General features: G+C 41.4%; 1 protein-coding gene across 7 annotated transcripts in view; it reads left to right on the top strand.

The window, feature by feature from the left end:
• Positions 1-21,118, top strand: part of DIP2A (disco interacting protein 2 homolog A) — a 130,987-nt gene that overhangs the window by 91,028 nt on the left and 18,841 nt on the right. For 3 of the 7 annotated variants that reach the window (XM_068407220.1, XM_068407223.1, XM_068407225.1), the window contains 12 exons: positions 163-227; positions 539-632; positions 1,103-1,222; positions 2,845-2,959; positions 4,065-4,204; positions 12,922-13,058; positions 14,431-14,511; positions 14,698-14,825; positions 16,880-17,024; positions 18,158-18,359; positions 18,921-19,030; positions 19,170-19,250. In XM_068407220.1, the coding sequence (XP_068263321.1) occupies positions 163-227; positions 539-632; positions 1,103-1,222; positions 2,845-2,959; positions 4,065-4,204; positions 12,922-13,058; positions 14,431-14,511; positions 14,698-14,825; positions 16,880-17,024; positions 18,158-18,359; positions 18,921-19,030; positions 19,170-19,250 (1,418 nt within the window). Of the gene's footprint in view, positions 1-162; positions 228-538; positions 633-1,102; positions 1,223-2,844; positions 2,960-4,064; positions 4,205-12,921; positions 13,059-14,430; positions 14,512-14,697; positions 14,826-16,879; positions 17,025-17,928; positions 18,016-18,157; positions 18,360-18,920; positions 19,031-19,169; positions 19,251-21,118 lie in introns of those variants that run through there. The other 4 variants (XM_068407221.1, XM_068407224.1, XR_011048730.1 and 1 more) reach the window with 3 other exon arrangements.

Below are 21,118 nucleotides of genomic sequence, written 5' to 3' on the forward strand. Positions count from 1 at the left end.
AGCTTAAGCAGCCTGTTTGTTATAGACAAGAAGGCACAGCAACATAGCTTTGATTTCTTAGTGGTGTTGGAAGTTTCATAGTTGCTTTAACAAATACTTTGAGTTCTTAAATATTCTCATGAATATGCTTCTTAAGTCTGATAGTTTTTCCTTCGCTTTCAGCTGAAACACTAACAAATGTCTTGGATTTCAAAAGAGATGCTGGCCTTTGGCATGGAGTGTTAACAGTGAGTATTTGAATGAATGAAAAACACTGCAGCAAGTTGCTTCTCTTAGAGGTAGAGGGTTGGTATCAGAATGAGGTCAAACTCCCTCAAACCATTTTTATTTCAGTATTTGTGTTTTTCAGAATAAAGCTTTACTTTTTCAGTAACAGACTGAACAGGCATAGCTTATGTTTTTACTGACTATACATATAGTTTTCACTAATAGTTAAATGTAAGTTACACTATAGCTGTGATGTGGTTTTTTTGAGTATTGGTACATGCTGTGTATTCTTTGAGCCACTTGAAAGTTTATTTTTGAATATTTTTCTCAGAGTGTTATGAACAGGATGCATGTCATCAGTATTCCCTATGCGTTAATGAAGGTTAATCCACTTTCCTGGATACAGAAAGTCTGCTCATACAAAGGTAACCTTAAAGTATTTTTACTTAACTCATCTCTTTTTGGATGATTTAAAACAAAAAAATTAAATAAATCTGTTTCTATAAAATGTCTGCTCTGAGGCCACTGCCGTTTTATCCAGCTGCCTTTCTTTGCCACAGCTTTAGCAATTGGGTACTCCATTTCAGTGTTATATGTACTGAGAGATTCACTGATGAGTGACATTGATGGCCTCATCTGATAGACCTTTAAAGAAACTGTGTTTCTCATCTCAGTATTTGAATTTATCATAAATATTTAAATTCTATAATCAAGTCCATCTGGAGACATTGAGTATACACATGTCGAAGTAGTTAAATATATGGCATTTTTATTTGTTTTCTATGTAATTTGTTTCATAAATTTATGTAAATACACAACAGTATTTATATAATTTTATAATTAGTCTTCATTTTGTTCTGCACACGCACCGTAATAGTTTTTTTTTTATTTTCAGCCCGTGTAGCAGTAGTAAAATCACGTGATATGCACTGGTCACTTTTAGCTCAGAGGGATCAGCGAGATGTCAGTCTGAGCTCGTTACGAATGTTAATCGTGGCAGATGGAGCTAATCCATGTGAGTATGGATGCGTTTTCTGAGTGTCAGCCCAAGGTGAACTACAGCACGCTGTAAATCACAGAACTCTGGGTCTGCACTGTAGGAGGTCAGCAGCACTGGCTATAGTTCATCTTCAGCAAAACAGAGGCAGCGAGACAACAGCAGTATTTCTTTGCCAAGGACACTGCAGCAAAAGTTTAATAGAAAATGTTCTGAAGGATTTATTTTCTATATATTGGCAGTGTAATCTGAAAGAGGCTTTTAACATTTCAAGTAAATTATAATGCCAGTTTCAAAGTAGTTGCTCATGTGTTTGCATGTAGATGTAAAATCTTTGAGTTGCAGTGTGTCTGATTCTGTACGTGCCCCTAAGACTTGTCTCAATCATCTTCAAGGACATAAAAATGGGAGCAGTCACAGTCTTAACTCAAAACCATGACAACTGTTAACTAGAGCATGCAGTAGGTTCTTGCCTTTTTCTGCCAGTCATGTGGTGGTTTACAGTAATCTGCGAAAGCAGCTGGGAGGAATTTTTTTTTTTTGCAACAGGCAAGAATATACCTCAGTTGCTTAATTTTGCTGTTCTCGTATACCAGAAAATCGATAGTATTTCACATTCCTTGGAGTTACATGATGAGAGGTCAGCAAGTCGTGATGGTGGAAGATGAAAGCTTGAAATGGCCTTGCTAAGATTATACTTGCTGTAAGCACTGCTTCAGAGCTGATTCTTAGAAAGCCAGGCAGTTCGTTCTATAGTAAAATACTACTTTTATGCTAGTGATGCCACTGCTTTTTCATTACTGTTTGCACTTCTTATGAATTTACACAGCTAAATATAGCTTTTTTTAACTTCATCTTTTCATCAGTGCTGTACTCTTACATGAATTAACATGAAATTATACCTTGGATGTAGTATAATTAGTGAAGTTTGCTGGTTTGCATTCTTATCAAACATTGGAACAGGCTGCCCAGGGAAGTGTTGGGGTCACCATCCCTGGAGAGATTTAAAAGATGAGTTAGGGACATGGTTTAGTGGTGGACTTAGCAGAGCTGGGTTAATGGTTGGGCTTGATGATCTTAAAGGTCCTTTCCAACCAAAACGATTCTATGTGCTGCAATTCCACAACTGTAAAATACAAAGCTGTAGGTGATGAGGTATCCTCTTGCATTTTGGGCTGAGTGCCGAAGTCCAGGTAAGAGTTCTGAACTGAACTGAAGGTAAGTCAGAAGCATTTGATGTTAATTTCTAAATGCTTTGGTTCTGTGACCTCTATAAGAAACACTCATATAGGAGCTATATAGGAAGCCAACAGATACAGTTACCCTTAGTGGCAAAATATTCTGATCGTTGAAGGACTTCCCATGATGTTAAGTGTTACAGAGTGCTCCCAGAGAAAGAGAGTATGCAGTTGTGAATTTCAGTCAGTGAATTAGTTGTTAACCACTGGGAGTTTTTTCTCCAAATCTAACATCTAACAATAGGCTGGAATGTCTTTTAGGCAGTTTGAAAGTATATTGGTTTTGTGCACAGATGCAACTGTATTTGTACAGCTGAGAGTAAGCATAGGCTTTGAAATCCTGCAGCTCAAGCTTTCCTGCCCTTGGCAAAATGTTTCCAATTGTGTGATTGTTCTTTTTAGGGTCAATATCTTCCTGTGATGCATTCCTGAATGTATTTCAATCCAGAGGTTTGAGACCAGAAGTAATCTGTCCCTGTGCTAGTTCTTCAGAGGCACTAACTGTTGCTATTCGCAGGTAATTCTCTTTTCCGAGAAGTGAACTGAAGCATTTCTTGACTATTGAAATGTATCTGGTGTTAAAATGGTAGTCAGAAAATATGATTACCCACATAAAGATGCCCAAAGACCTAGACAGAGGAAGTCTGAGACTCGCAGTTATCTCCTTCACTGAAGGATGGGTGATTTTTGTTTGTTATCTTTAAAAATTTTAATATTTTCTTGTAGTCAGCCATAAGGTTTTCGGTTTGGTTTTTTTTTTTTTTACCACTTGGGAAAGCGAGGTCTCATCCTCACTGATGTTGCTGGAGGACCTTTATAAAATGCCCCAAAAATCAAAACTGTTACTTATTTGGGAGGAAGAAGGAATATTCAAGTAATTGCTTATATACAATGTCTTGTAAACAGGGGGCTAAAGAAAGAAAAAAATATTCGTAACTGGCCTGAAAAATACCGTTGAATTTCTGGAGATAGCAAGGGATGCTCTGAAAAAAGGAAATACTTTGATTATGAATAGACGTATGGATGGAATATGCTGGAATTTTTTGACAGCGGTTTTGATCAGAATGTGCTCTTTTGGAAAATCAATTTTAAGAAACCTTGAAACAAGAAAGTTTGAGATTTTGGAGAGTACTTTCTCTGGTGGGAGAACTGACATTTCCCAACTTAAAAAAAAAAATACTTAACTGTTTTTTTACAACAGCACCTGGAATGTTTTGTTCTGTTCCATCCTGAAAGTTGAACAGTTACACAAAATGGAGTTGTTGGTCCTCAATCAATTCTGGTCAGAGTAAGAAGTGTCAAGCCCTCCAAACACTTGCTAATTTTTCCTGGTGTTCAGAAAATCTAGCCTCTGAATGCCGATTCTTGACACTTCTTTGCCCATAATAGAATGAAATCCTCTCTGTAACCTTTTAGAGTGGGAGGAAGCTATGTGATGTTTTGTTCTAGCTCTTTTTTCATCTAGTTAAAATATATTACCAGTCTTAAACTCTTGTTTGTTTAAAATGAGAAACATTATTTCTCTTAACCTTAACAACCCTGAGAGGTTTGCACAATGCTTTTGATGACCATAGTGCTATTGGTCTGTTGATTCATATATGATTTGACTTTCTGTGTTTCAGACCTCCAGAATTGGGTGGGCCTCCTCCAGGAAAAGCAGTGTTATCTATGAATTGTCTGAGTTTCGGCGTGATAAGAGTGGATACAGAAGAGAAGTTGTCAGTGTTAACTGTACAGGATGTTGGTCAGATTATGCCTGGAGGTAGGAAAGCATTTCATGTAGGTTTAAGCATACTCCACATAAGTTACCTTTAGTATTGTGCTTATGAAATAAATAAAAATGTCAAATGATAAATACTTTCAAGGTAGTATGACTTACGTTTTGACACATTACCTGAACACATGACAATTAAGTACTGTCTCAACTAGTTTATTTAATGTTTTCAGTAGAGATTAATCAACAATAGATTTGAATGAGCATAGGTTTTGGTATGGGCAGATGCTTTTGGCTGGTCTGCAGAGTTGTGTTATTGTTCACTTGTTAGCATTAGTACTGACTGACATACAGCTATGTCATAACAAATACAGCAGAACAAAACAAGACGTAAAGCGTAATAAGAAATACCATCTTTCATCCAGGAGTAATAGTCCACATGTTAGAATAAAATAGAATATCTCAGTTGGAAGGGGCCTACAACAATCATCTAGTCCAACTGCCTGACCAGTTCAGGGCTGACCAAGTTCAAGCATGTTGTTAAGGGCATTGTTGAAATGCCTGTTAAACACTGACAGGTTTGGGGCATCAACCACCTCTCTAGGAAGCCTCTTCCAGTGTTTGACCACCCTCTCGGTAAAGAAACGCCATCCTGTCCCTGGATCCCAGGGAGAAGAGATCAGCACCTCCCTCTCCACGTCCCCTCCTCAGGAAGCTGCAGACAGCAATGAGGTTGCCCCTCAGCCTTCTTTTCTCTGAACTAGCCAAACCCAGACTCCTCAGCCATTCCTCATAGAACATGCCTTCCAGCCCTGTCACTAGCTTTGTTGCCCTCCTCTGGATGAATTCACGTACCTGAGATCACAGAGACATGGTGGGATACAGTCTCTTTAGGAAGGACAGGAGAGTGAGCTGCCCTTTATGTGAGGGAACTGTTGGAATTCATGGAGCTCACCTAAGGATGGATGAGGAGCCAACTGAGAGCTTATAGGTAAGGATTAAAGAGCAGACCAGTATGGGTGACATTGTAGTGGATGTCTGCTATATCCTGCCTGACCAGGAAGAACAAGTGCTTGAGGCCTTCTGCTGACAGCTAGAAGCAGCCTCACATTTGTAGGCCCTGGTCCTCATGGGGGACTTCAGTCACCTCAGTGTGTGCCGGAGGGACGACATGACAGGGCATAAGCAATCCAGCAGGTTCGTGGAGAGCGTCAGTGATAAATTCCTGACCCAAGTGATGGAGGAGCCAATGAGGAGAGGGTCTTTGCTGGACCTCATACTCACAAATGACGAGGCACTCGTTGCGGATGTGAAGGTCGAAGGCTACAATGACTACGAGACAGTAGAATTCAGGATCTGAATCAAGATAGGTGGGCCAGGTAATTTGCAGCAAAATAACTTCTGCTTCATCTTAACACTGTAGGAAGTAAGGTTGTAAAGGCAGGCCAATGTGAATGCAGCCATCGAGGATAATGACCATGCATTGTTGTATGGCCTCAATGTGAAAACGTGAGTGCAGGGGAAAAAAAGAGTATGGTGACCTAATCTGACTTGGTGGCTTCTGAATTGCTTCATCTGTATGTTCAAATTCAGGTGGTTAAACTTGTCTGCAAAGACCCAGAAGTCAGTCAGCTGCAACTAGCTTCTGTGTCTAAACAGAATGGTTATTTTTCCACTTCAACTAGAATAAAGATGGCATGGACAACTACTGCTATCTGGTTTGGCTGTTAAGACTACTGATGTCCCCTTGAAACCACACTGAAATGTAATTGTGCTCCCAGTCTTCTACTTAGATTATGGGTTAGTCACAGGAACACGGAGGGAACAAGTTTGCATGCCCTTCAGGTAATCATGGATCCTTTGTGAACCGACTGAGGTCAAACTGGATGTTGGTCCAGTTTTTGAGAGTTCAAAAAAGTGGTATTTGAAGGATCAATTAAAATCTTTCTTTGGATCAGTTTATCACATGGAGATCCCCCTGGCCTTGCTGTAGGCTTGCTCTCTGGGCAGAATGTGCTTGACTACACTAAGACACAAAGCAGCCTACAGTCATTTGCACTTCAAGCTACTCTTCATATTCAACCCTTAGGGCTCTAAGTCCACTTGGTTAATATTCCGTAGTGCATTTGCTCAGTGGCAGGTTCAAGTTTGCCTTATGATTTTGGAAGAATTACCTGTATGTTTGTGGGTAAGTAAATTCACCTTCCTCTTCTGTGTAAGTCGTTAATGAAAAACGTCCCTGTCCTTGTGAAATGCTTAATTGGGTAGCAAGAGGGATCTTTGACAATGCTCCTTCTCCATTGTCAAATGCCTTGGAGCATTGGCTGGCAAATCTAATGGACCCTTCTGGTTTAGGATGCCATTGGCAGACACCTGACAACACTACCATGACGTTCTACATTAGTAAGAAACATCACATGACTTGTCTGATTGTGTGAGGGGAGAACAGTTCAGTGTGTATCCATTTAGTGCCTCGAAGTGGTATGACTTGTAATTGATGGCTGTTGCTATTTTAAAATATAGTAGTAAGTAGCAGAACTACTTGTAGGTTAAGCAGAAGTTGGGCAACTTAATGAATTAACTCTTTTAAAGCTCTGATCAGCATTGGGCTATCAGTATCTGGGGCAGATTATCTTCAATTTGACCAAATGATAAACATTCCAGGTCTGAAGGTATATTTTGGCAGATATTTCTCTGTATGTTCCTTAAGTCAGAACAGAAGTGATAGAGTTCTTTCTAGAGGATAATCCAATGACTTTTTTCCATGTGACTGTCTCTTAAAAAAAAATTTGTTAAAAGGCTAGCAGTTACTGATAGGTGTGTGCCACATGAAAAAGAAATAATGATTTAAGGAAATTAATGACTTATTGCCAAATGAGTCTGCATGTACATTCTAACAGTGGATATACTCGTGCCTTACCTTGTAAGATTTATGCTTTTTCCTGTGTAGTATTCATGGAGGACATGCTCTGTCTGTTCTCACTTGGTGTTTGGCATACAGGAGAGAACATACCACCATTTCCTTTCCTGTTAGTTGCCCTCTTGAATTACTCTGCTGACTGATGAGCCTTGCTCTTTATCTGGTTTTGGTTTTGTATTTTTTTCCTTTCCTTAGACTGCTGTGCTTTCACCAGAGGCTTAATTTGAGTCCTATGCCATCCCTGAAGGCTTTGTTCCATCTTCTGATCCCCACTGAATACATTTAAGGTCTTGGAAGTGACTACATGCCCTAGTCTTTCGAACATCTTATGACATAAGAGTTTGCATTCCTGAATTTCATTTGGTCAAACATGCTGTGAAAGTAGTCTCCTAGTCAAGAACTAGTAGTCATACTGAGGCTTATGCAGTCAAGCCAAATGGTTTTGATCTCATTACCCTTGAAGATCCCTGGCACACTTCATTCAGGAACCAGCTGCTTAAAAGGTCATGGATAAATGGTCCACTTTCACCCTCCTTTTCTTCAGATCTTGCTATTTGTTCTGAGACAATGAGCCCACCTGCGTAGGGAATCTTATTCAACAGACCCCTCAGCACCAGGATCGTGTCTTATGTCACTGCTGTTTAACCCATAGGCCTCTCTTGATGTCACATTTTTTTCAGTTGCCTTAGCTGTTCACTTTCATTATCTCCTGTGAATGCCAATCACAAGAGCTACCAGGGAAGTGCAAGCATCCACGAAGAAATGTCCCCATCAAAGATAGCGTGGGAATTCTTAAGAGAGAACCTAGTATGCATTCCCCTGGAATCTTCTCTGCAGCTCCTGGAGGGATGATGTTTTGCCTCACCTGCTGACCACCTTGGGCTATTTTGCATGGTTTCTGTCTGGGACTGACGGTGTTAAGAAGCAATATTTGGCTCATAACAATCTTTAGCTCACTTTTTCAAATTGGACTGGTAAAGATGGTAGGGAGAGTACCAAACCTCTCTTCTTCTGCCTGTTTGTGCCTCCAACTTTCCCATCAACTCGGATGCGGTTGCCATGTCCGTCTGTCATCTTGGAAACTTGTTATACCTTATGCTTGCACCTGGATATAGATGCTCAGGGTATTCAGTGAAGTTTGCCTCCCTGCTACTTCCTGACTAAACTTTTCCATTCTTTTACAGGGATCCTTCTCACATTCTTTCTTTGACAGGAGAGTAGCCCTCAATAATCTGGAAAATCTATATCCCTATAGCTCTTAATCATACAAACCCTGGTTCATAGAAAAGAGTGCTGCTGCAGAAAACTTTGGGTTGGTGCCAGATCTTAGACTTCTGCAAGATGAACTTATGCATACAGTTTCAAGTTCTGGATTGTGACTGTATTCAGTACCTTTCCCAGAACTTCAAGGAGAATGGTTCAAATTTCTCAAATGGCAGGATGCTTGCTTTGTCTGTGGATGTCTTGGATGTTGTTTCCTCTGTCCATGTCTTAGCAAACAGTTGCCCAGGTTCTAGTAGTTACTATGATGTATCTTCACTGCAGAGGAGTCAGGTTCCGTTGTCTCAGTGCCTGATTTGTGAAAGAAGTTGTTACAGAACAACTTTGTGAAGCTTTCACTCTTATTCCTTAGATTGTGAATGTGAGATTCCCACTCAGCCGTTAGAATTTATCATAGTAATTAGTTCCATGTGTTCCACTTGGCTTCAGTCTATCACATGATGGCACAACAGCCTGCTACTGCAGAAAATCTTCTCTTGGAGACCTGTGGCAATGTGTACACTTGTGATGAGACGTTTTCTTCCGTTTTAAATGCTATGCTCTGGGTGCTTGTGTGACGACCTTTAGAGTCTAGATTCTTGTTCGTCCTTATCTGCAAAGTTAGCTTGCTTTATGCCTATTGCCCTTCCCAGAAGAGCAGGGAAAGACTCCAGTCATTCCATTGGACATCCCTGTATGCTGTTTTCTTCAAAGATTAGGTTTCTTTGGAAACCCTGCAAATGCCTTCCGCAATGGTGGTAGAGGCATTTTGTCCTAGCCTTTTAGTATTTTTCCTAAGGCTTTATGCTTCTAGAAGTTACAAGTAAAGACTGTAGTGCAAGGAGGGTCCTCTTGTTTTTATTCTCATGGACCCAGGCCTTTTAGGAAGACTTGCTTGCTACAGGATCTTGGAATTCCACTGTTGGCACACACTAACAATCCAAATGGATATCAATTGCATACGGATCCCTATAAAACCTTGAAAGCGGAAGAAGAGAGCACTTTCTAACGCTCATCCGGCACCTTTGGTAGTAGCCTGCTCTGCAGGCCTCTGACATTCTTCTTGCATTCATGCTGTGCTGGTCTTGAAACATGCAAACTGAATCCAGTCTTTGGTAGGGCATCAGTGCGGTCATTTGTTTGCACAGTAGGATTCTCATCCTCTGCCAGAAATCTCATGGCAGGGCTAACTGCTGAGAGTCACCATCTATAAGAATGTACATGTGGACTCATTTGAAGAAAGAAAGCTTTCTTACCAGTAATCAGTGTTCTTCGTGATGTGTAGTCCACATGTACATTCCTGTCCCATCTGCTTTTCCCTTCTAATTCTTTTTCAGATGCAATGCTGTTGAGAGAGACTGAAATGGTGGTAGATGCACTCTCTTATATGTCACACATGAAGCAGGAAAAGAAGGAGAAGCAAGAGTACAGTCTCTACAGATACTGCAAAAGGAAAACCTTGCAGTATCACATGGCAGGGCAGAGCTATGCCTGCTGTTAGAATGTATGTGTAGACTACCTTGTATCATACATTGGTTACTGGTAAGTATTTTTTTTTACTTGATCAGGGTGATAGGATTGTCCTTGGGCTTCATGGATGGAGCATCATTTGGGGACTGTAGGCTAATCTGTTGGTTTTTCCATGTTTGTGAGTGAGTTGGGGGCTGTAGCATTTGTGTATGCCTACAAATTGTTGCACTTTCTCCAGTTATTAACACTTCTCTCTGCAACATTGCTACAGAGTTCTGAGATTAACTCAGGTTCTTTCCTGTGGTAATAAACTATTCTGTTTCAATTTGCCATTAAGTTTTAAATGGCCTTTTTTTCCCGGTTTCCCCTCCTAAATTGCAAAATGCGCTTTTTGCATGACTAACTGATAGTTCCTACTGTATAATTTCCAACGTTCTAGTTCATACATATAATTTTCACCAGCTGAAACTGTTGTTCTAATTTGGACTTGGACCTGTACCAGAATTTGAGTTGCATCTCCTTATTCGGTCACCAGATGTTACCACTGTGTGGTTCCAAACACTTCATTAATAAATGTCAGTTGTTCCGATAGATAATTTTTATGAAACCAAGATAATTTAGAGGTTGATCTATTGGTAGGGTGAATTACTGTTTCTCTTGTTCAGACCTAAGAACTGAAGACTTCTCTGAGATTAGAAAATGTACCTATGAACCTGTTCTACCAGCAGAATTCTTGGTCCAGGCTTGCAGCAGAGCTGGCTTTATCATGTATTAGTATTAAAGGAAATGTGCCACTTTCCGTTTATGATTTCTCTTCATGCTAGTTGGACAGTGGTAAAAGTAAGGGCTATCTGTATATCACTTAAGATTGACTAAACTAGAAAACTGTAATACAGTCCTTCATAATGGTTGTTGTAAGCCTTATCTGGGCTTGCCATCTGACATATGTTCCATGGCGAAAACATTCAAAAGATCCTGATAGAAATAAACCAACTAAATACATTTCTGATACCTCTGGCTTCTCATGGTTTTCTTTTCTTTAATATAGTGTGCATGACCACAAAGTAGTCTGATAAGTTGGAAGCAGACGCAATGGGAAAGGGCAGAAGATGAATATGTGGTTATTTTCAAAGGCTCTCTTTATTTTGTATTGACCCAGATAGCCATTTTGTTTTCTTTGTTAATCTTAAGTGCTAAGCTAAACTTCCTTGTTCCATCGTGCCTTCTCCCTCCATATCCTTTTTCCTTTTCCTTTGGGACTAGGAAATGTCAAATCCAGACTGCTTAATCAAGGGCTCTACTTAGCCAGGGAAACCTCTGAGAAAACAGTGGCTTCAGAAGTAAAATGTAACCAGTGGCCAGAGCAAAGCTCAGTGTAATATTTGGTTTACAAGAGTGTATATCCTTGATTAAAAATAAGAACATTTCAGTGTAGGAAGAACTCTGAGATTTCAGAAGAAAATTGGCAAGGATAATAGCAGTAGGACCTTTATGAAATGCAATCCTTTTAATGAGTTGAAGAAGGTCATCAAACTAAGGATAAGGAAGAGATAATATGTAGTCACAGGAGTAAGTTCAGTAAGGGACAGCTCTGTGAGATGAGTTGTCTGTGGTCTCCAAATAATAGCTGGCAGAGTGGCCTGCTTTAAAAGAAGATGGGACATAACCTCTTTCTCTTGAATATTTTTATCAATGATCTGGAAGAGGGGATCAAGTGCACCCTCAGTAAGGTCGCAGATGACACCAAGTTGGGCGGGAGTGTTGATCTGCTGGAGGGTAGGAAGGCTCTGCAGAGGGATCTGGACAGGCTGGATCGATGGGCTGAGGCCAACTGTATGAGGTTCAACAAGGCCAAATGTCAGGTCCTGCACTTGGGGCACAACAACCCCATGCACCGCTACAGGCTTGGGCAAGAGTGACTGGAAAGCTGCCTGGTGGAAAAGGCCCTGGAGGTGTTGATCGATGGCCGGCTGAATATGAGCCAGCAGTGTGCCCAGTTGGCCAAGAAGGCCACCTGCTTCATGGCTTGTATCAGAAATAGTGTGGCCAGCAGGACTAGGGCAGGATTGTCACCCTGTACTTGGCACTGGTGAGGCTGCACCTGGAATCCTGTGTTCAGTTTTGGGCCCCTCACTACAAGAAAGACATCGAGGTGCTGGAGAGAGTCCAGAGAAGGGCAACGAAGCTGGTGAAGGGTCTGGAGCACAAGTGTGATGAGGAGCGGCTGAGGGAATTGGGAGTGTTTAGTCTGGAGAAAAGGAGGCTGAGGGGAGACCTTATCGCTGTCTACAACTACCTGAAAAGAGGTTGTAGTGAGGTGGTAGTCGGCCTCTTCTCCCAAGTAACAAGTGACAGGACGAGAGGAAACGGCCTGGAGTTGTGCCAGGGGAGGTTTAGATTGGATATCAGGAAAAACTTTGCCGAAAGGGTTGTCAAGCATTGGCACAGTCTGCCCAGGGAAGTGGTGGAGTCACCATCCCTGGAGGGATTTAAAAGACGTGTAGGTGTGGTGCTTAGGGACATGGTTTAGTGGTGGGCTTGGTAGTGTTAGGTTAATGGTTGGACTCGATGACCTTAAAGGTCCTTTCCGACCAAAACAATTCTGTGATTCTATGATAATGCAGAAAAGTCATTGACCTGACAGAGAATAAACTAGCCTAGTTTTCTCTCCATTTCTACTGTGTTTCTCACATAACTTAAGGGATGATACAATGAATACCAAGGTGTGCGATAAATAAAAGGAATGGGATGTCTGTAATTTGTTATCTTATTTGTCATCTTTATTCTCATATTTGCTTGTACTTGATCAAATGATCTGCCTTCACATGGAAAAGCAATTGCTACAGTTTTGGATTCAGTTGCAGCTGATGTGCAGGCTGTGAAGCACTGTAAGAAAAAGAATTTGCATGTGCGAACTTGCATCTTTAATCACGGAGAACACATGACACAGGCTGTCAAAAAGATAGACAGAGCTCTCTTGCATGCTGTGTTTTTGCTGTAGCTGATAGATAATTGATATTAAAATCTTTATCTGCCTGTCAGTGGCAAAGCAACTTCTGTGTCAGCTGCTGAAGCATACCAATGCTGTGATTCTGTGTCCTTCCTCTCCCTTTAGCAAATGTGTGTGTTGTGAAAGTGGACGGGACTCCTTATCTGTGTAAAGCTGATGAGGTTGGAGAAATATGTGTGAATTCAGGTGCAACTGGGATGGCGTATTTTGGCCTCCTCGGAATCACCAAGAATGTGTTCGAGGTTTGTATTTCTCTTTGTAATGTAAAGTTTCATTGTTACATTTTTATATTTCTTCTTGCAAATAAACTTATTTGTTCCTTAATCTACCTTTTTTGTTTTATTAGAAAAAGTCCTGGCCAAATACACTTTGCTTCATTTTCTATCAGAACTTAAATTTCTGTCTCTTACAACCAAAAATACAAAGTACTATCGGCGGTTGATCAGCTGCCTCTGTATTCTGCAATCCAGTGTTGTGCCTATGTTAGCATTTAAATTCATCTTTGTTCTGTATTAACACAGCAGTCTTATGTAAAGTTACCTGAAGATATTTCAAGTTTATTGGTGCACAGCGTAACTCTTCTAACATAGAGTTAGAAGTTAGTCTGATGTTTGGAGCTTCTTCATGCAATCAAAATGCGTTTGTTAAGATACAATAAATGATTTAGAAAAACTTCCTTTGTGTATTGAAAACACTGTGTGCTTTTCAAAATGAGCTTTAGTGTAGATTTGCTGTAATGCTTAGAACACAAAGCAGTTTGCTTTTGGAGATATGAAATTATCTTCCTAGGTATGTGGAAGAAGAGATAGTAAGGATGATAGCATAACAGTCATAAGCTTTGTAGTTTGTCAAACTAAAGCAAAAGCGATCTTTCTGCCCAGATCTTTCCTTGCAGTGCTATCCCAAGTTCATGTATTCCCTTTTCTGGCAAGAAAGGAGCGAAAGTCCTTTGGGAGTCACACACTCAGCTGAAGGATGGAGTTCCACCAGAAAGATGAAAGAAATCCTGACCGTAGTCCTCTCTTTCAAAAAAAGCTCTTTCTGACAGCTTTCCATGCCTCAACACTTTAAACAGCTTAGCTTTCTGCACTGTCCTTAACTAGTGAGAGAGCCAGTGAGAAACCTGATGTCATGGAAGAATTGGGGGGTGGAAGGAAGACAAGGAAACCACCTGAGCAGATGAGAGGAACTTGCTGATGAGCTTAATGCTTTTGCTGTGGTTCTCCATTGTAGGCAGTCCCATAATTGCAGCAAACATTCTCAAAGTTTTGATAGCGTAGTGTTTTGTCACACCCTGGGTACACATCTCATCGGGGATGTTAATAGTAGCAACAGAAAGACTTTCTGATCAAGTGCTGTATGAGTGCATACTATAAAACCTGATATAAAAAGCAGCGTGAACTCTTATGATGAAGGCTAAGAAAGACGGCTAAGAATTGGTGTGCTCTTCATTATCCAAAAAACTGTTGTTCATACTTGACATGATAGCAACTGTTGTCATCGGGTAATTTTTCAACTGAGCGTAGAGCTGCAATGAAACAGAGGCAGAAAGCATTTTAACTTCACTTTTCTTATCCGTACTGTGAGTGTTTGAATACTTGTGTGTTCTTTCAGGCCATTCCAGTGACGGCAGCCGGTGTGCCTGTTTCAGACCAACCCTTTACAAGAACAGGATTGCTTGGCTTTGTGGGTCCTGTAAGTGTGAATGAGCCGTCTGGGGCCCTGCTTTGTCCTGAGTCCCCACTCTTAAGTGATGCCCCCTGAATTCAGCAGAATTTTGTGTCAGGGCAGTGACCTCAGTATTGTTGGCTTTAGTCGGGCATGTATCACTGAGAGTCTGGAGGTTTTTCACCTCTATTTCTAATCCTGTCTTCTTTTCAGGACTATTTAGTGTTCGTGGTAGGAAAATTGGATGGCCTAATGACTGTTAGTGGCCGCAGGCACAACGCGGATGATGTGGTAGCCACCGCATTGGCAGTCGAACCCATGAAGTTTGTCTATCGGGGAAGGTGAGTATATAAAAAACTTCACCACTGCTGATTAGACTTTGTTGCTCCTTTTTTCACCTGCACACGATCAACAAGTAACATAGCATACACAGGAGCTCTGCATGTGAGTTTTCACATGTGTATTTTGTAGGAAAGGTGGCCGTAGGTTGTGATACGCAAGATAAGAACTTGGCTGTCCCTGCAAACTTGGAAGACAAATATTGACACCCTGCTTGGTGCACAATAGATTTAAAATTACTTTCACATAGTATAAACGTAGATCTTTTAAGTGTCTGTTTAAAACTTCTTTCAAAGCTTCTCTTAAGACAGTCAAATGAAGCTTGTATGCCAGATGTAAAACACAACTCCCCTTTGTCCACCTGAGCCTTTCATGCAGAGTGGCCTGGGGAAGAACTTTGCAGCATGTTTTAAAGAACAAACTAGGAGCATTGAGGCTGCTGAAGCACCTTCAAAGATAGTGTGTGTTGTATCACCAACCTTATCGCTCTTCAGTGGTCAATGGCTCAGTGTCTGGATGGAGATCAGTGATGAGTGGTGTCCCTCAAGGGTCCATATTGGGACCAGTCCTGTTTAATATCTTCATCAATGACACAGTGTGATCAAGTGCACCCTCAGCAAATTTGCAGATGACACCAAGCTGAGTGGTGCAGTTGACACGCCTGAGGGACTGGGTGCCATCCAGAGGGACCTGCCAGGCTTGAGAAGTGGGCCCATGTGAACCTCATGAGGTTCAACAAGGCCAAGTGCAAGGCCCTGCACCTGGGTTGGAGCAACCCCCAGTATCAGTACAGGCTGGGGTTGAAGGGATTGAGAGCAGCCCTGTGGGGAAGGACTGGGGGATACTGGTGGATGAAAAAATGGACATGAGCCAGCAATGTGCGCTTGCAGCCCAGAAAGCCAACTGTATCCTGGTCTGCATCAAAAGCAGTATGGCCAGCAGGTCGAGGGAGGTGTTTCTGCCCCTCTGTTCTGCTCTCGTGAGACCCCACCTGCTGTGCTGCGTCCAGTTCTGGGGCCCCCAACATAAGAAGGACAGGACATGGAACTGTTGGAGTGAGTCCAGAGGAGGGCCACGAAGATGATCAGAGGGCTGGAGCACCTCTTCTATGAAGACAGGCTGAGAGAGTTGGGGTTGTCCAGCCTGGAGAAGAGAAGGCTCCAGGGAGACCTGATTGCAGCCTTTCAATACTTAAAGGGGGCTTATAAGAAAGATAAGAACAGACTTTTAGTAGGGCCTGTAGTGATAGGACAAGGGGTAATGGTTTTAAACTAAGAGAGAGGGAAGATTTAGAGAGGGGAGAATAAGGAAGAAATTTTTTTATGATAAGGGTGGTGAGACACTGGCACAGGTTGCCCAGAGAGGTGGTAGATGCCCCATCCCTGGGAACATTCATGGTCAGGTTGGACAGGGCTCTGAGCAACCTGATCTAGTTGAATATGTCCCTGCTCATTGCAGGGGGGTTGGACTAGATGGTCTTTAAAGGTCCCTTCCAACCCAAACCATTCCATGATTCTATGAAAGTTGAGCTTACCTCATTTTTGCATCACTTGTGCAATTTACTTACCATAAAAATAATGGCACATACCTGCTTGAGGCATTATTAATATTTTATCCTAGAAGATGCAAGCCCGAAACTAATTTAATTAACAAAGGGGAGTAAGTATTTTTCAGTGCAAGCATTGGTAGACAGGCTGGTAAATTGGCATATTTGTCTTTCAGGAGGGACATTGTATGTAGGTGCAACAAGTGTAGCATGCATGATGGAGTTATATAGGCAAGGTTTGCACAGCCCCTGCACGTATGGAACCTGCCTGTGTTAAGCGCGTTCTACATTGGTGACTGCAAATTCACTTGACCCCCAACAGAAAGAAATTACAATAATGAACCTACATTTGTTCTAAATTTGTCTGATTTTGTGATGATCCGGCATGAATAATGCTTGTGTGTGTTCAAACAGTGCCATTAAAGGTTGCAGTCGTTTCCACATTATAATAAACCACGCTATGTTCATCATATGTTGCATCCTATCATTCTTCTGTCCTTTGCGTTTTAGGATAGCAGTGTTTTCTGTGACCGTTTTGCATGATGATCGAATAGTGCTTGTGGCAGAGCAGCGCCCTGATGCGTCAGAGGAGGATAGTTTTCAGTGGATGAGCAGGGTTCTACAGGTAGTCAGTCTGTCCTTTCTCTCTTTCCAGGTGAATAAGGCTGATGTATAAAATGAGAATCTTAGAGCATCTTTTTTTTTCCGTAAAAAAAAAACCTAGCTGTGTAACTACAGAGTTGTAATAAGCTGACTCCTGAATCTGTTTCAGAGTTTGATAGTTAACAGAAATTTGTAAATGTAAGACTTTCTTTCAGAATGTTTTTTAACTTCATACTGCTAGGATTCTTCAAGTCATAAGGATGATAGTTTTTGTTTGTTTTAATTCTACATATCTGCTGGTTTCATACTGGCTGAGAAATCAAGTCTGAAAATATTTAAGGGTATACTTAGTGCCAAGTATCAGAACGGACCCTGAGATCTTTTTGTGTCACTAACATCCTTATTCTAGATCTCCAACAGTAAGCAATAAAAACTTTTTCCCTTCATTACTTTATTGTGTTTCCATGAGGGGCCAGGAGGGAGGGGAATCCTGGTAGGTTTGCATTTGAAGATTTTTGAATTAATCAATTAGTTCTAAGGAATTAAAAAGTGAGAGAGCAATTATGGAAGAAGGCTCTGGTGAAGGGACAACTGAAGGGAAGACTAGAGAGAAGGACTTAAGGGAAGATGCCTCTTAAGAGTAAGGCAGTTGTGTAATAATGGTGTCTGTCTAATTCCAGCTTTGTAATCTTTTTGGAGGGAATACCTGGTAATAGGCCGTTTTTCATGGGACGAAATATTTTTTTATTTCTCTTTTTAGAAGTGTCATAGCTAAAATAGACACTTAAGTTTTAGGCAGCAAGATGTTACCCTCTCTATTTTTGTGGTTTTATGTTCTACTGCGCTTTTGTGATTGTGCCATACATGCTAAATTTGCTGTGGTATAATTTTGGCTTTTTAAAATCTCTGCACTTTTTGCCCACTTTTAAGAGACTTTCCTAATCCCTGATGTGCAGGTGGCATCCCCTTGATAGAGTGCACAAGCAAAGTCCTGGGTCTGCTCCTGCTCCCATTGAAGTCATGGCACAACTTCTATGAGTTCAGTGAGTGCAGAATTGGACCCTTTATTTGCAAATTGTGGTGCAAGTAAAAATTTTCATGTTATTAAACGACTTGAATTCAAATTCTTACTCTAGCTACATCCCAGTTGATAACGTGGAATGTATTTTTTTTCTTTCTATCAAGGCAATTGATAGCATTCACCAAGTGGGAGTCTACTGTCTTGCCTTGGTGCCAGCCAACACTTTGCCAAAGGCTCCGCTCGGAGGAATTCATATTTCAGAAACCAAGCAGCGCTTCTTAGAGGGTGCTCTGCACCCTTGTAATGTCCTGATGTGTCCACATACTTGCGTTACTAACCTGCCTAAGCCTCGACAGAAACAACCGGGTGAGTAAACCAGAGCGTGTCCCTTAGTTCTGCACGTCTGTCTCTGAGGGCGTGCATGGAGTATGATCCGGAGGCAATGTGACAGCTCAGGGCTGTGCGTGTTGGATGGCTTTAAGTTGCTTAACTTGGCAGAGCTACTGGTGGTGTCAGAGCAGCCCAGGGTTCAGTGAGGGCATTATGGTCTGCCTTGAGTCCCAGATAAATGCAAAGACACAGCATATACCAATCTCATGCTTCTGTAGCTACATTATAAATTGTTTCTGTACTGGTCATCTTGCAAAGGCCGGTCCTCACACATGCGGTAACTCGTGTAACAGAACTGAAGTACAGACAGACCTCAATTTGCTGAATCAGTAACAGACTGATTTTTAATGTAGCACACTCATAACGGACTATAGTGTACCATACTATCCTCTCTTTTTTCTATGCAATATGATGCTTGGGTTTAGCTTTTCATCTGTGTTACATATGGCATTTATGATAACCTACAGGCTGAATTATAGATTATTACATGTTCCTGACATTATTTTTCCTCGTTTTGCACTGTTTCTCAAAATGCAGATGTTGGTCCTGCTTCAATGATAGTAGGAAACCTTGTTGCTGGAAAGAGAATTGCACAAGCCTCAGGGAGAGATGTTACCCAGCTGGAGGATAACGACCAGGCAAGAAAGGTAACACTGATGTCCTGGTATTATTAAATATTTGAATGGGCTTATTCAAAATGAGAGAAGACCAGTTACGGTATTCTGCTGAAACTAAGCACGATGCGTTTCAAGTGAATCTGAGTGTCTCCTTTTTTTCCTGTTTCAGTTCCTGTATTTAGCAGATGTTCTTCAGTGGCGAGCTCAGACAACTCCAGACCATCCCCTCTTCCTTTTGTTGAATTCCAAGGTGAGATGCACTTTGGAACTGAGATCAGTACTTGGAATACTTGGAATACTTGGAAATTGAGATCAGTAAAAGATTGTTCGGATTCTAAGAAAAGTCCAGCTAGAAGTCTTTTCCTAAAATGCTTCAGGTTATTTTGATGAAGCAGACAGAAATTGCTAGTTAGCAAGCAGCATAATTTTTCCACATCTGGAATTTCAGTATGCATTCTGCCTAGCCTAAAACATTGCAGTAATTGCATTTCCTGCTGGAACGCAACTTTTGTCATATTAATGGACACCACGATTCTGTCTTCGTCCTTGAGCACAAGGGTAAGTGGAAGTCAGAGCTGGAGTATTTTTTAATTAGAAGATCTAGAGCCTAAGCAGAGAACCCTTGGGACAGCTTTGGAGCCATATTTTCCAGGAACACTGCGCACCCTTCAGGAGACACTGATGCCTTTCCCTCAACTAGGCTCTGCCCCCAAAAAGGATGGCACTTAGTCACTCAAACACGAACAAGTAAATGCTTCAGGTTTGGAGTACAGGCTCTATGTACTTATAGGTTCTATATACTTACTCTGTTCAAGGGCTGTCTGAGCCCTTATGACATATCACAAGGCAACAGTCATGTTTCTCTGTAAATACATCATTTTTGCTCATAGCCACTCTGCTCTGCATGTGACTGTCAGTAGTTTTGGAGCATTCACATGCCCTGTGCATCCAACACTTCACAAAGGAGTGTGAAAAAATGCACACTTTTGTATATTCCTCAGTATTTCAGCCTCCCTGGGCTTGAGGAGCACTACTGCTGTGCATATTTCAGAAAACTCAAATATTTTAGATTCTTCTTCTGCTGTTCTGGCACTTTTTTATTCCCCTCATTTCTTTCCAGGAGGCAAAGTTGGTCAACTTTTGTTTGAGCCCATATTCAGTAGCTACCCTTCTGGTGACAATAACAGCCCAGTGACAAATTGGGTCTACCCTGTGCTGTGCTGTACCGCAGACATGCGAGATAGGGAGCGTGCTTTTGGAAGGTCCAGCCACAGTCCTTGAGAAGTGACGGATTTGCCTTTGGGTCTTTCATTTAGACAGGCAAAACCGTTTAGGACGTGGTTCAAAGTTCTGACTTTTCTCATGAGACTCTGCTTTTAACAGAAGAAACTGCTTCAATATGGTTATTGTTAAAAGCCACAGAATTGGTTTATTCTTCTCTGAGTAAAGAGGCTTTTGAGGGAAGTTTTTTAGTATGAAGAAGCCCCTTTCTGGGTCACTTTGTTCAGGCAACTTTTACCCTTCAGAAAGAGACTCTGCAAAGAGGAAACACAAAACTTAGGCACAAAGAAATTATCAGTCGGTGAACACATGCCTTAAATAGCTGGGACTAATAAGCTACAATGCTAAACATGAGTGTGTTCACAGCTCTCCGTGAGAAACCTTTTCATTTTACACCTCTTCATGTCAATATTTTTCTCTCAAGTCCTTGACCTGCTACTCCTCCTATATCAACAATACACTATATTAACTGTTCTTATTTTGCATGACTTTAGCTCCCAGGCTTTAACAAGTTTCCTTAGTAAAACTGAGCAGAGTGCCAGTGCCATCCTGCATCAAACTAGGCCTTGGATCAGACAGCTGTGCACTTGGGCTGAGGATTACATGTGTCACCTCATCTTGTACTTGAAACTGGATACTTGTATAGCAAACATTGGCTGTGATAATCCTTATTTGTATATCGGGAGGCTTGATTCAGTCTCTGACTGCCTTGTTTCCTTCTGAGGTGGTTGTCCCACCAGTTTTTCTTGAATCAGATTGTAGTCTTGGAAAAACAGATACATCCCAACCTCACAGACTTAAGGCTAAGGCGTCGCTTCCTAGGCTGGATAGCAAAAG

This window comes from Nyctibius grandis, chromosome 9 (assembly GCF_013368605.1).
Source record: "Nyctibius grandis isolate bNycGra1 chromosome 9, bNycGra1.pri, whole genome shotgun sequence".
In the NCBI taxonomy this organism is placed as follows: Eukaryota; Metazoa; Chordata; class Aves; order Nyctibiiformes; family Nyctibiidae; genus Nyctibius; species Nyctibius grandis.